The sequence below is a fragment of the Malaclemys terrapin genome, chromosome 23, assembly GCF_027887155.1.
Source record: "Malaclemys terrapin pileata isolate rMalTer1 chromosome 23, rMalTer1.hap1, whole genome shotgun sequence".
NCBI classification, from domain to species: Eukaryota; Metazoa; Chordata; order Testudines; family Emydidae; genus Malaclemys; species Malaclemys terrapin.
In genome coordinates, this window is record NC_071527.1 from 15,280,788 (window position 1) to 15,294,980 (window position 14,193).

General features: G+C 49.6%; 1 protein-coding gene across 1 annotated transcript in view; it reads right to left on the reverse strand.

Moving 5' to 3' along the window:
• Positions 1 to 4,700, reverse strand: part of LOC128828471 (uncharacterized) — a gene marked incomplete at its 5' end in the record, with an annotated part of 134,817 nt that extends 130,117 nt beyond the window's left edge. Inside the window, one exon of the mRNA XM_054013169.1 lies at positions 4,502 to 4,700. Within this exon, the coding sequence (XP_053869144.1) occupies positions 4,502 to 4,700 (199 nt within the window). The remainder of the gene's footprint in view (positions 1 to 4,501) is intronic.
• Positions 4,701 to 14,193: the final 9,493 nt, after the last annotated feature.

Sequence of the window (14,193 nt, forward strand, 5' to 3'; positions counted from 1 at the left end):
ATAGAATATCAGAGTTGGAAGGGACCTCAAGAGGTCATCTAGTCCAACCCCCTGCTCAAAGCAGGACCAATTCCCAGCTAAATCATCCCAGCCAGGGCTTTGTCAAGCCGGGCCTTAAAAACCTCCAAGGAAGGAGATTCCACCACCTCCCTAGGTAACGCATTCCAGTGTTTCACCACCCTCCTAGTGAAATAGTTTTTCCTGATACCCAACCTGGACCTCCCCCACTGCAACTTGAGACCATTGCTCCTTGTTCTATCATCTGCCACCACTGAGAACAGCCGAGCTCCATCCTCTTTGGAACCCCCCTTCAGGTAGTTGAAGGCTGCTATCAAATCCCCCCTTATTCTTCTCTTCTGGAGACTAAACAATCCCAGTTCCCTCAGCCTCTCCTCATAAGTCATGTGCTCCAGACCCCTAATCATTTTTGTTGCCCTCCGCTGGACTCTTTCCAATTTCTCCACATCCTTCTTGTAGTGTGGGACCCAAAACTGGACACAGTATTCCAGATGAGGCCTCACCAATGTCGAATAAAGGGGAACGATCACGTTCCTCGATCTGCTGGCAATGCCCCTACTTATACAGCCCAAAATGCCGTTAGCCTTCTTGGCAACAAGAGCACACTGTTGACTCATATCCAGCTTCTCGTCCACTGTGACCCCTAGGTCCTTTTCTGCAGAACTGCTGCCTAGCCATTCAGTCCCTAGTCTGTAGCAGTGCATGGGATTCTTCCGTCCTAAGTGCAGGACTCTGCACTTGTCCTTGTTGAACGTCATCAGGTTTTTTTCGGCCCAATCCTCTAATTTGTCTAGGTCCCTCTGTATCCGATCCCTACCCTCTAGTGTATCTACCACGCCTCCTAGTTTAGTGTCATCTGCAAACTTGCTGAGAGTGCAGTCCACACCATCCTCCAGATCATTAATAAAGATATTAAACAAAACCGGCCCCAGGACCGACCCTTGGGGCACTCCGCTTGAAACCGGCTGCCAACTAGACATGGAGCCATTGATCACTACCCGTTGAGCCCGACGATCTAGCCAGCTTTCTATCCACCTAACAGTCCATTCATCCAGCCCATACTTCTTTAACTTGGCGGCAAGAATACTGTGGGAGACTGATTCAAAAGCTTTGCTAAAGTCAAGGAATAAGCAAATGTATTAGACTTTAGTATATCACATTTTCCTGATTTATCCAAACACTTTGTATTCCAATTGAATATCTGCTTTTTGATTTAACCCTTCTATTTAATTTTGAACTAGACTGACTGTCTTATGAAAATATTAAACACAACAATTCTGGCCACGAGACAAATACCACAAGACAGAACATAGAACACAGAAATAATTCCTATTGTGCCAGTAAATGCATGGTACATTCAATGCTGTTCAGCTGGCATCAGTTTTCTCTGATGATCTGAAAGACAAAAGACCAGAGGTCTACCCCTTCTGGGTAGTCAGTCATTGCTTAAAATATTTCCTTTATATACAAATAATCTTGTTGATTTCAGGCAAAACAGAGGAATTACCCCATATTTGCATGAATTTGTTTTATAGGCAGCCCAGGTTTCAGTGGCTTCTACCTTATCAGTTAGATAATTTGCATTAATACAGATGCTTTCTGGCTTGCTTCTGGATCCAAAGCTATCCCCAGCTCAAAGATTCTTACTTAAAAAGGGACACAATTAACTTTTAACTCCTGTTTTCAAACACACAGTGATCTGAAAAAGACAACACAACTTATTGTGGCTCCCTTTGGAGTTCCAATATGATTTTAATTAAAGAGCATGGTCGGTTGGCATTTCTTTTACCCCTGCTACAATATACACTGCACACGTTCTGGGAAAATGCCCATTTCCTCCATAATTCAACTTCCACAACACTAGTCACATTAATTTCCACACAAGGTGAAACTGTTTCTTTTGTGCTTACAAAATCTCCATGCACCCCTAGTAAAGTGACAGCTCGACCACACAGAGCCAGGGGCACTGTCCTTCTCTCTCTTTACCAGATCTTTCATCTGCTATCTTGCTACCCAAAAACAAATTAAAATATTTTATTCTCCTGGCTTTGACTACCACTACCAAGTTAGCTAGGAGGGTGGGCTTATCAACTAGCCCCCACCCTTCCTGGTCTCTTCCCTTAAACAGTCTTACTCACAAGGCTACCCGAGCCCTCTCTCATGAGGCTTGCCACCTGGGCTAAAACGCATGGCCCATTGGCGTTTAACTATTCAGTTTTCTCTTGTGGAAAATACACTGCTGTTACGGCGTATGCTGAGCACAAATGGTTAAATTTTGACAAGTCCCTGAAGGATCGCTACTTGCTTAGCCAGTGCTTCCTTTTCTGCCTGGAAGTCCTGTCTCAAGGCTTTCAACTTGCCATGGGTGTAGGTTTGAGTTGCTGCCTGGTTCATGATCTATGCTCTTAATTGCTCAATTCTAGTTATCAAGTACACAACTCTTCCCTTTTCTCCAACTTCTCTATTGCCCAGTCCTGCTACAACTGAGGGTAGATCCACCTGACACCCTTCCTGGTCAACCGGGGTGGAGAGAGGAATGCTAAATCCCTCTCTGGTTCTCAGACTTACTGCGACTGAGAGTAGGAACACTTTAAATCATGCAATCCTCAACATATAACACTAACCGTACCAAGCAAAGCAAACATAAGATAACAAGGGCAAAACAAATAGATGGTGTGCGTTCTGCAGGGCTCCCCCCCTTCTCAATTTTCTACGAAAACTGTGACAGATTTCTGTTACCAATCTATTCCTCGTGTCAGGTGATCAGGCTGACACCACGGGATCGTTGGGGGAAGATGAAGAAAACCCACTGTAGCGGGGCGGCCTGGCTTCCAGGCGCCCCAGGAAGGGATGAGCCAGAAAAGCCGCCAGAGTGGGCGGAGCCACCGCGGCCTGTCCCCGCCCCCCGGAAGTCAAGGGGCGGGACAGGAAGTATAAAGGCCAGGCCCCAGCGCTCAGTAGCTGGCCGGCAGCGGGAGAGGACAGACGCTGGTGCCCGAGCTCCCACGGACCTGAGCCTGCCGAGAGCCCGGTACCCAGAGGAGGACTGGCCGAGCCTGCCGAGAGCCCGGTATCCAGAGGAGGACTGGCCGAGCCTGCCGAGAGCCCGGTACCCTGAGGAGGACTGGCCGAGCCTGCCGAAAGCCCGGTATCCCGAGGACGACTGGCCGAGCCTGCCGAGAGCCCGGTACCCTGAGGAGGACTGGCCGAGCCTGCCGAGAGCCCGGTATCCTGAGGAGCAGTCTGAGCTTCCCCCCGCCGAGGGCCCAGAGGGAGCAACAGACCTACCTGGTGCTCGGGGCCCGGAGGAGCCCATGATCTGGGACACGGCAGACGGAACTCAAGAGGAGCAGGTACCCATGGAGGAGGAGATGGGAAGTGGCCCGGGGATAGCAGACCCCGAACCCATGTCAGTGTGTTGCGGTCAGGATCCCCACTGACTGCGCGGCAGACGGACTGCTGCGGATAGGGCCCCGGGCTGGAACACAGTGGAGTGGGTGGGCCTGTGTTCCCCCCTTGCCACCCCGCGCCGGGTGGCAGTCTCTCCTCCTCCTTGTCCAAGGGGCCTGGGCCCCTGACAGACTATCCGTTGGCTGCCCTGCCCTGACCTAGGGCCTGGGCTAACCCAAACTGACCCAGCCCCTGCTACAAGGCCTGGGCCACTGACTGACTATTGGTGTGCTGCCCCGCCCTGACCCAGGGCCGGAGCTGCTAATTGTCTGCTCAGCCCCTGCACAAAGGGCCTGAGCCCAGAACTGTGAATTGGCCGCTCAGCCCCTGCACAAAGGGCCTGAGCCCAGAACTGTGAATTGGCCGCTCAGCCCCTGCACAAAGGGCCTGAGCCCAGAACTGTGAATTGGCCGCTCAGCCCCTGCACAAAGGGCCTGAGCTCAGAACTGTGAATTGGCCGCTCAGCCCCTGCACAAAGGGCCTGAGCCCAGAACTGTGAATTGGCCGCTCAGCCCCTGCACAAAGGGCCTGAGCCCAGAACTGTGAATTGGCCGCTCAGCCCCTGCACAAAGGGCCTGAGCCCAGAACTGTGAATTGGCCGCTCAGCCCCTGCACAAAGGGCCTGAGCTCAGAACTGTGAATTGGCCGCTCAGCCCCTGCACAAAGGGCCTGAGCTCAGAACTGTGAATTGGCCGCTCAGCCCCTGCACAAAGGGCCTGAGCTCAGAACTGTGAATTGGCCGCTCAGCCCCTGCACAAAGGGCCTGAGCCCTGAACTGTCAATTGGGTGCTTAGCCCCTACCCAAAGGTCGGGGCCCTGAACTGTTATTCGCTTTGTAGCGAGGCGGCCTGGCTTTCAGGCGCCCCAGGAAGGAACGAGCCCCACCCCGGAACTACTACACCCACCATATGACTGAATTTCAAAGCTTCATTAATAAAATAATAAAACAACAACAGAGAGTGTTGGGAACGCTCCCACATCACTCGGGAAAAAAACATTAATGCCCCAAGCCCTAAACCACTTTCATACTCACACACGTACGTCCAGATTGGCCACGTCTGTGTATAACGTCCAGAGAAAGCACTGTGCAATCTCCAACTTGCTTCCGCTCTTGGGAGAGCTGTGCTTTTAGGTCCTGGGGTCTCCTGTGGTGTCTCTTTCAAAGATTCTAGTCCAGGCCGGCTGCCTGTGGCTTCTTCAGCTCCAGGGTCACAAAGGCAGACTGTTGGATCTCACTGGACAGTTAAGCTTTGCAAATGTAATCTCAATCCTGTAACTTGTATTGCCTTTGGTTTGCCTCTGTCTATATTTTTTCCACAGCCGGCTGGGGCCGAACGCAGTTTTTCTTTGTACTTGGCATGGTCTGTGTTGATTCTTGACCTTGAACGCAGAGCAGCGCTCTCTTTATCTCTGGGCCAAGTTGAATTTCAAATTAATCTGTTCCTTTCCCTCCTGGCTTTCAGCCTTACCTTACTTGGGGATATAAAGAAGCCGAGGGAGTTAATAAAATGGTTTGGGTAGGGAGGCATCCAGATGCTATAGACAAATTGCTCCCACTGTGTGTCAGAGGCTTTTGGTGAATGGTTCCTCTGAGGCATGTGAGTTTATCTAAATCAAACGTACCGTCTAGTGGGAATTATTTAGATGGATTATCATGCATGCAAAAATTCCAATTTTCTAAATACCTGCAGGTTTTGGGACCATAATACACATACTTGTACCTTTGTGGGTGAAGGTGAATTCTTAAACTGTCCCTTACTCATTTTTCAATCACCTACACTGGGGAGGAAGTCCTGTCTGCTAGCGGCTCATGAGCTAAAGAAAAGTCTCACTCTCTCACCTCTCCAGGAAAGGGTCCACTGGAGTCAGTGGCTCCACTGGGTCACAAGATTCGGCTGACCCCCCTTGCTTTCAGAACTCCCACATGGCATAGCCCTGGGGCGGCTGGAGTCAGCTTAAGTCTTAGACCTGATCAGCGGCGTATACTACCGAAGCTCATTCATTCACACACAGTCACACACATTCATTTCCATATCTAGATGCATCTCATTTAACAATAACCTTACTCCCCTATGTCCGGACTTAATACACTTTTCCCTTATCTGAGGCAGTCAAAACCCCTCTGCACCGGTGCATTAACCTAGTGCATTTCCCTTATGCATTAACCTTATTGGGGGCGGCAAAACTAAGTCCCCAGCACCGCTCTGCATCTGATCCTGCTGCACAGTCAATAAGTTCGGATGGCGTGAGCCCAACAGGGACAGACGGTCTCCACGGGCAGTCCTCCTCCGACACCCCAATAGAGATTTCTTACCTCTATTGTGGCGCCATGGGGTTCGAAGGGGAATGGTCTGCAGCAGTTGCCGCTGTCTCAGCGGGTGCTGCCATCCCGAATGAGCCCCCAAATTGTTGGAGAAAAACACAGTTCTCACTCTCTTTTTGGGTGCAGCAAAGTCAGATACTTTATTTGCGTGGAGGGAGAGAGTGCACTAGGACACATAGTTTCCCCTTCCTAGGCAGGTCTCTCTACAGGTAAACAATTACAGCAAGCATTTATACCTTTAGTTACAGACAATAATAAGCAACAGCTGCATTTTGTTTATACATAGGTCATCCTGATATCTTATTTTTCTCACTTATTTAGACTCTAGTCTACATTCCATATCATCTACACAAGGTCGCAACAACTTTTCACACAGTTCTTTCCCACTCGCCTCACACAATCCTCACTTCTACAAGTCTCACGTTATTAGGGTTACAGTTAGCCTGACTCTTGCTAACAAAGACGGTTTGCATTTGAAATTCCCTTCCAATCCTTCTCAGGCCTTGTTCTGCTTCCACAACTGTAACGAGTCTGCAGCCATCTGGACAGGATGGGTGTCACTGTGGAGCACGTCACGGGCACTGAGAACATCCCAGTAACAGTGGGTTAGTACTCAGATCCTGCTGCTCCAAAAGGGGTCTGAGCCCCAGATGAGCAAAGGTTGGCTGCTGTTGTGGCTAAGGCATGGGCTGGAACTCACAAGATCTGTCTTCAGGGCCCAGTTTTGCCACTGACTCCCTATGTGACCTTGAAAGAGTCACTTCATTTCTTTGTTCCTCAGTTTCACTATCTGTGAAATGGGTAACATTTCTTGTCTATTTGTATTGTAACCGTCTCTTGCTCTGTGTCTATGCAGTGCCCAGAGCAACGGTACTCAATCTCAGTCCCCTTGGAAGGCTGTTTCAGAACTTCACTCCTCTGATGGTTAGAAACCTTTGCTTAATTTCAAGTCTAAACTTCCTGATAGCCAGTTTATATCCATTTGTTCTTGTGTCCACATTGGTACTGAGCTTAAATAATTCCTCTCCCTCCCTGGTATTTATCCCTCTGATACATTTATAGAGAGCAATCGTATCTCCCCTTAGCCTTCTTTTGGTTAGGCTAAACAAGCCAAGCTCTTTGAGTCTCCTTTCGTAAGACAGGTTTTCCATTCTTCGGATCACCCTAGTAGCCCTTCTCTACCTGTTCCAGTTTGAATTCATCCTTCTTAAACATGGGAGACCAGAACTGAACACAGTATTCCAAATGAGGTGGGAGGGATAGCTCAGTGCATTGGTTTGAGCATTGGCCTACTAAACCCAGGGTTGTGAGCTCAATCCTTGAGATGTCCATTTAGGGATCTGGGGCAAAAATCTGTCTCTGGATTGGTTCTGTTTTGAGCAGGGGCTTGGACTAGATGACCTCCTGAGGTCCCTTCCACCCCTGATATTCCTAGATTACTTTTTTGCCTTTCTTAAAGATAGGAACTATGTTTCACTTCCTGCATGAGTAACTCTAGTTCCTCCATTTTGTTACCTAGGCTCTTCGCATTGGTGTACAAACATCTTAATGTTTACTGTTTGGCTTCGCTCACATTCTTTACTCAATTATGCACAGACATTCTTCCACCAGTATCACCTATTAGACTGTTATCTACAGTACCCTTCCTCCATATGTCCATTCTCCCACCCACGGCATTCTTACTTCATTTTCTCCCCTCTCAGTGTTAAAATCCGGTGTGGAGATTACCTGGACATCTCCCAACTATCTCCCCCAAATTCCTAGTTTAAAGCTCTCTTAATCAGTTGTGCCAGCCTCCATCCTAGAAGTCTATTTCCCTCCCTACTCAGGTGAAGTCCCTCCCGAGAGAAGAGTCCTCTGTCCATGAATGCCTCCCTGTGGCCATACATCCCAAAGCCCTCCTTATAGCACAACTGTCTGAGCCATCTGTTGATCATCATAATCTTGTCACACCTTTGTCGCCATTCTCTAGGAACAGGCAGAATCCCACTGAAGATCACCTGATCCGTGATTTCCTTAAGAGTCTTCTCCAGCCTGGGATAATCTCCCTTGATATGTTCCAGTGAGAATCTAGCCTATCATTAGTTCCCACATGAAGAACAAACAGTGGATTCTTTCCCACTCCCATTAGGATCCTCTTCGGCCTCAAGTCCACCTCCTGTATCTTAGCACCTGGCAAACAGCACACCCTTCTGTTCTCTGGATCAGCTCTGGTTACAGGCCTGTCTATTCTTCTCAGTAAGGAGTCCCCAATCACGTAGACCTGCCTTTTCCTGGTGATGGTACAATTCTCCAGTCTATCCCCTGTTCCCTCTGGCTGAAAGTCCTTTCAATTCCTATTCTCCCTTGCAATCCTGTGAAACTCATCCCGTATTCTCCTGGGGCTCATATTTGGTGTTGTTATCTCCATTGATTCTTCCCCTCTTCCTAGAGGACATCCTCATTTGAGTGGCTGCTTGGAGACAAGTGTAAACTCCCCAGTCCCTGCCGGAGTAAGACCCCTCAGAACTGTTCAGAATAGATGTCATGAAGGTCCAAGGGCATTGTGATCATGAACCTAAGTTATCAGTGTTGTAATACAATATTCCCTTCCCCAGATGTTCCGATAGCCAGTAAAAATCATGGGCTTGGTCCTCAGCTGCTATAAGCCCATGGAGCTCCATGAAAGTAAATGGAGTTACACAGCTTTATACCTGCTACGTTTCTGGCCCTTCAGCCTCAAGATATATAGATGAGTGTGTATCCCTCCCCGCCCCCAGCACTGCCCCCAGAAATGCAAAACACCCCCTGCGGGGCACAGCGGGACACTCCACCCAAACAAAGACATCTGTGGGGAGCATAATCCAGGCTGGGAATTGGTTTAAGAAGTAACTGTAGATGAACCACTGACTAAGGGCTTCTCTATATGGGAAAGTGTTACCACTTATGCTCATGCAGCGATACAGGTCTTGTTATCCTCTTCTAACCCCTTATGTGGACAAATTCATTCTGTTTAGCCTAAAACCCCTTCTAAAGTGACATAAATAAACTGAATAAAGGTCACTCTTATGCTGGACAAAGAGAATCCACAGGAAGAGTGTTTAACCTAGGATAAGAAAGTCAATTTAAATTCACAGTTTAGTTGATACCAGTATAATGTAGAAAAGGCCCAAAAGTGACCACAAGGGGGCCAGATCTCCCACTAATATAAAACAGCATCTTTCCATTGGAGTCAATGGGGCCAGATCCCAGCTGTGAAAATTGGCATCACTCCATCAATGTCAATACACCCATTTATGCCAGCTAAGGATCTGACTCTATGTAATAAGCTTCCACACACTGAAGAATGGAACTGTGCCCAGAACTAGCTCTGGGACTAGGAAGAGGGAAATTAACTAGAATGAGGAAGCTCATCAGAAATGACCCTCATGTTTAAATTGAGGAAACTCTGTTCAGAGGCGGCTGGAACCAAACCATGGAGCCCCACAGGAGGCAAAGCCCAGACACTCAGGCACAGTGAGGCTCTCTGCTTATCCCCGGCTGAGTTTCATAACCCCCGGTCGCCACAGCCCCTGCGCCGTCCATGCTCCTGGTTTTGTTTGCCCTGGTACAGTCATCCATGCCCCTCACCCCACCCATGTCCCCGGCCTTGTCTGCCCTTATCCAATAACTCCACCCCTCCTTCTATGTCCCAGCATAATCTCCCTGTGGTGGGGTGATGACTCACCAGAACGGCACCTCCTTCCGGATGTCCAGGGAATTAGCTCTTTTCCAGCTCCGGCGTGCCCTCTGCCAGCTTGATGGCCTTGCCTGCCGCTGGCCTTGGGTCCCTCCCAAACCCAGGTGCCCCTTTGCCTTGGGGTGCTGCCCTCTGGCAGTATCCCCACACTTTGGGTCTCCCCTCCCGCAGGGAACTCCCAACCCTTTATCCCCACCTTGCCTCAGTGGGTACTGCCAATCACCATCTAGCCCCCGCTCACTGGGGCGGACAGCCCTCTGTAAACCACTCATCACTGGCAAGGGGGGGTTGGACCTGCTGCCTTTGCCTGTCTTGGGCGGCACCTCTGCAACCCCAGTACCCTTCCCGGACTTTAGCAAGGCCTGCAGCCTGGCGGTTTTCCAGGCTGGAGCTCCCCAGCTCCTCTGGCCTTCCCCAAGCCCTGCTCCACTCTAGGTCTCCTGCTCAGCTCCCAGGAAGCCAGGCCCTTCTCTCTCCACTGCTAGAGAGAGACTCTGTCTTCAGCTTCAGGCCCACCACCCTCCTGTAAGGGTCAGCTGGAACCTGATTAAGATGGCCACAGCTGTGGCTGCTTCCCAAATCTGCCTAGCCTTTCACAGCTGCAGCCCTCTCTAGGGAAGCTTTTAGCCTTGTTCTGCAGGAGTGGGGCAGTCATCTGCACCCACCACCCCACCCAGGTCATCAGTCTTATCTGCCCCTTGTACAATTGCCCCATGCCTCCTTCTTGGCCCATGTCCCCGCTTTGTCTGCAGTTAGTATAGACACTGCTGTGACCCCTCCAGGCAGGTGCCTATGTATGGTACGACCTCTCACAGCCAATCCCACAGGCTCCAACCCTGTGCACACTTCAGTCCCTGTCTGCTGGGCTGTCTCTAGTGAATCTGCTGATTGGCATTTGTTTATTTGGCTGTTCCCCTTTCCTGGCCCCGCCCTGTCTCTCTGTCCATCCTTAGCCTGTGAGTTCCTCAGGGCAAGGACGGTCCCTTCTTGTGTCTCTAGAAAGCACTGGGCACATTGCAGGCACTGCCATAAACATGTCACCAAAATTTACACAGCAGAGAATTAGTCAGGGGAACTCACTGCCGCTGGATGTCAGTGGGGCCGAGGATGACGGGCCTGATTCTGATTTCCAAACAGGGCCCTTTGCACAGATATAAAGGGACCTAAGAATCAGCCCATCTTTATATTAAGCATAAAAAGAGCCAGTTACATTAGGTAGGATAAACAAATAAATATAAGGGCTCTACCCCTGCGCCCTTCTGCTTCAGGGCACAAACCAATCACTAATTGCCTGGAGTCAGAAATGTCCCCGTATTTCAGAAGTGTCCACCTTAATTCTACTTGATTTGAATGAATGGCTAATCCCAAAGGGACATGGCCCCTGCAAAGTGAGCGCCACCCAGGTCAACCTCTGGCAAGATACTTCCAGGGGTCTGACTGCTCACTCCTTTGATGTCCATCACTGGCAATCATAGGCTTTTGGCTCCCAGATAATTGCTGGTGTTTAGCAGTATTTCTTTTTACACATGCTTTGGAATTTGTTGGTCTTTCGATCTTATAATACTTTCCTACCAGGAAAGCTGGAATTTTCCTCCAGGGTAGATTGGCAGAGGCCCTGGAGGTTTTTCACCTTCCTCCGCAGCATGGGGCAGGGATCGCTAGCAGGAGGGTTCTCTGGCAATTGAAGTCACCGAGCCTCAGGACTTGGGGACTTCAACAGCAGAGTCAAGGGAAGGGGTAGGGACGGCTTTGTGGCCTGCAGCATGCAGGGGGTCAGACCAAATGATCATAATGGTCCCTTCTGACCTTAAAGTCTATGAGTCTATGAGTCTATGAGATTGCTGAGTTCAGCTTCTAATATCCTCATTTCTGATCTTGTCCTGCCACTTGATATGAAACAGCTGATGGAAACAACGACAACATCAGGAGAATCAACAGCATCAGTCTGGTGTCCTTCCGCACCACACACATTTCACTTCCAAATTACAAAGTCAGTATAACTGTGGTTCTATATGTCCACAGTTTCATAGCAAGCCTGATGTCATGATGGTCCCACAGAGACTCCTGAAGGATCTGAAATGTGGCAGCTGCTGCTGTTATATGAGCTAAAGGCACCCACATGTTTCAAGCATCTTCCAGGACTGTCTATGATGCTGCCCAAATATTTAACAGTCCAGACAGGTGAACATTGAGCTCTTTCTAATTTGGAGCTGAAGTCTGTTAGATGCTAATGGCCAGAGACTTCGTTAATAGCCAGACCAATGCATGCGGCTCCTCTCCTGACCAGCTCACCTTAAGCTGCATCGATTCACGGAACTGGGCCAACAGGACAATGTCATTGGCATATTCAGGTTCTCAAAGCAGAATGGTGTTCAGCTCAACACCACTGATAGTCACCTCCTCAAATATATCCAATAGCCAATCAGTGCTGGCATAGGCGTGTCCACCTAGGGGCTCCTTCCACCTTCCACTGAAGTGGTGATAGTGGTTCAAGTCAGTGAGGTCTAATATATATAATGTGCCCTGGTCTTCATCAGCAGATCTCAAAATGCTTCATAAAGGAGGTCAATGTTATTATACCCATTTTATTGATGGGGACACAAATGCCCAGAGGGTTACCCTGCATCAGAGCCGGGACAGGAACCCAGATCTTCTGACCCTCAGTCCAACCCCGCTGCCACCATAGACTCATAGACTTTAAGGTCAGAAGGGACCATTATGATCATCTGGTCTGACCCCCTGCATGCTGCAGGCCACAAAACCGTCCCTACCCCTTCCCTTGACTCTGCTGTTGAAGTCCCCAAATCCTGTGTTTTAGTGACTTCAATTGGCAGAGAACCCTCCTGCTAGTCCAGACCCCACTGTCTTGCCTCCAACGTAACCTTCAAGGTGCTTTAAAAAAAATACAGTTAGCCTCAGAATTGTTACTTGCCAAAAAAATCTCATGACTGGGGCATTACCAAATTCATGGTCTGTTTTGATCAATATCGCAGTCAAGGGATTTCAAAAAGTGTAAATTTCACTGTTTCAGTTATTTAAATCTGAAATGTCATGGTGTTGAAACTGTGGGTGTCCTGACCCAAAAGTGGGTGGTGGGGGATTGAAAGGCTACTGTATGGGGGTTGTGATATTGCCACCATTACTTCTGCACTGCTGCTGGTGGTGGCATTGCCTTCGGAGCTGGGTGGCTGGAGAGTGGCGGCTGCTGGCTGGAAGCCCAACTCTGAAGGCAGCGTTGCCACTAGCAGCAGTGCAGAAGTGAGGGTGACATGGGTGGGGTCATAACTTTATTGGGGGAGGCAGGGCCGGCATTATGGGGGGGTGACCACCCAGGATGCTGTTGTCCAGGGGGTGCCATGGTCACCCCCCGCAAGCCCACCCACAGCCACCCAAGGCCTCTTTATCCCCCTTCAACCCAAGTGTTCGGCCTGGAGCCAGGGAGGGGCCGGACTTAGGGCACCCCAGTTGAGGGCTCGCTCCCACCTCCAGGAACCTCCCCTAGCTGGAGGAAGCTGCTGGTGGTGGTGCAGACGTAAGGGTGGCAATCCTGCAACCCCTCTGCAATAGCCAGATGTCATGGTCTGTGACATGTTTTTCCTGGCCATGAATTTGGAAGGGCCGTACTCATGATCATCCTTAGGATTGTGTAATCACTAGACCTAGTGGATTTTGTGCTGGCGTGAGCGAGAGCGTGTAGAGTTATCAGTGAAATGCTGAGCTGCTGTCCCCATAGAGTCACTACAAGGCAACGGCCGCTCTTGGATTACAAGTGGAAGGCAGGGATTCTGGTTACATCCCCCTGCATGGCTAGCCTGCCTGCCCACTCAAATTGCCCATCAGCAGAGTACCTTGGCATTGGTTCCACCCATGGGACAGTCTCTGACTTCCTTCAGCTGGACAAGCGGTGCTTAGAGAGTGAACACTGCCACTAAACTCTTAACTAGCTGGTGTGGACGAGCCCCTGGCAGGGTTATAGCTGGTGTAGTGAGCTCCACTGCCCTGCAGTCGCTAGCACATGCTCCCACATACCCTGAGAAGTCCACAGGAGATTATCTGACCCAGAAGACCCTGGGGTGTCCAGGTTGGTGTAGAATGTCCCCTTAGTTCTTCAAGTGTTCATTTGCCTTTGTGGATCAAGATGCAAATGCAACAAGCTTCCAGTTGGAAGAGTGATTCTGACTCCAGTTATTGGTGAGAAACTGACATGTTTCTGATCACGAAACCTTCTGCTAATGCCACCTGCTATCTTGTCTAGTGTGTCTCAAGGAATAGTACAGGACCCCATCAGGTGAGGGGCTGGCAGAGGCTGCTCTAGGTGCATGCAATGTAGGCAGCTGTCTATGGTGGCAGACTTCTGAGCAGTTGCCTACAGTGGCAAATTTAGCCTGTCAAGTATCAGAGGGGTAGCCGTGTTAGTCTGGATCTGAAACTGCTTCTGTAGTTGGCTAGCCATTCACAGTCTTTGTTTAATCCTGAGCTGATGGTGTCAAATTTGCAGATGAACTGAAGCTCAGTAGTTTCTCTTTGAAGTCGTCCTGAAGGTTTTTTGCTGTAAGATGGCTACCTTTAAATCTGCTATTGTGTGGCCAGGGAGGTTGAAGTGTTCTCCTACAGGTTTTTGTATATTGCCATTCCTAATATCTGATTTGTGTCCATTTATCCTTTTACGTAGGGACTGTCCAGT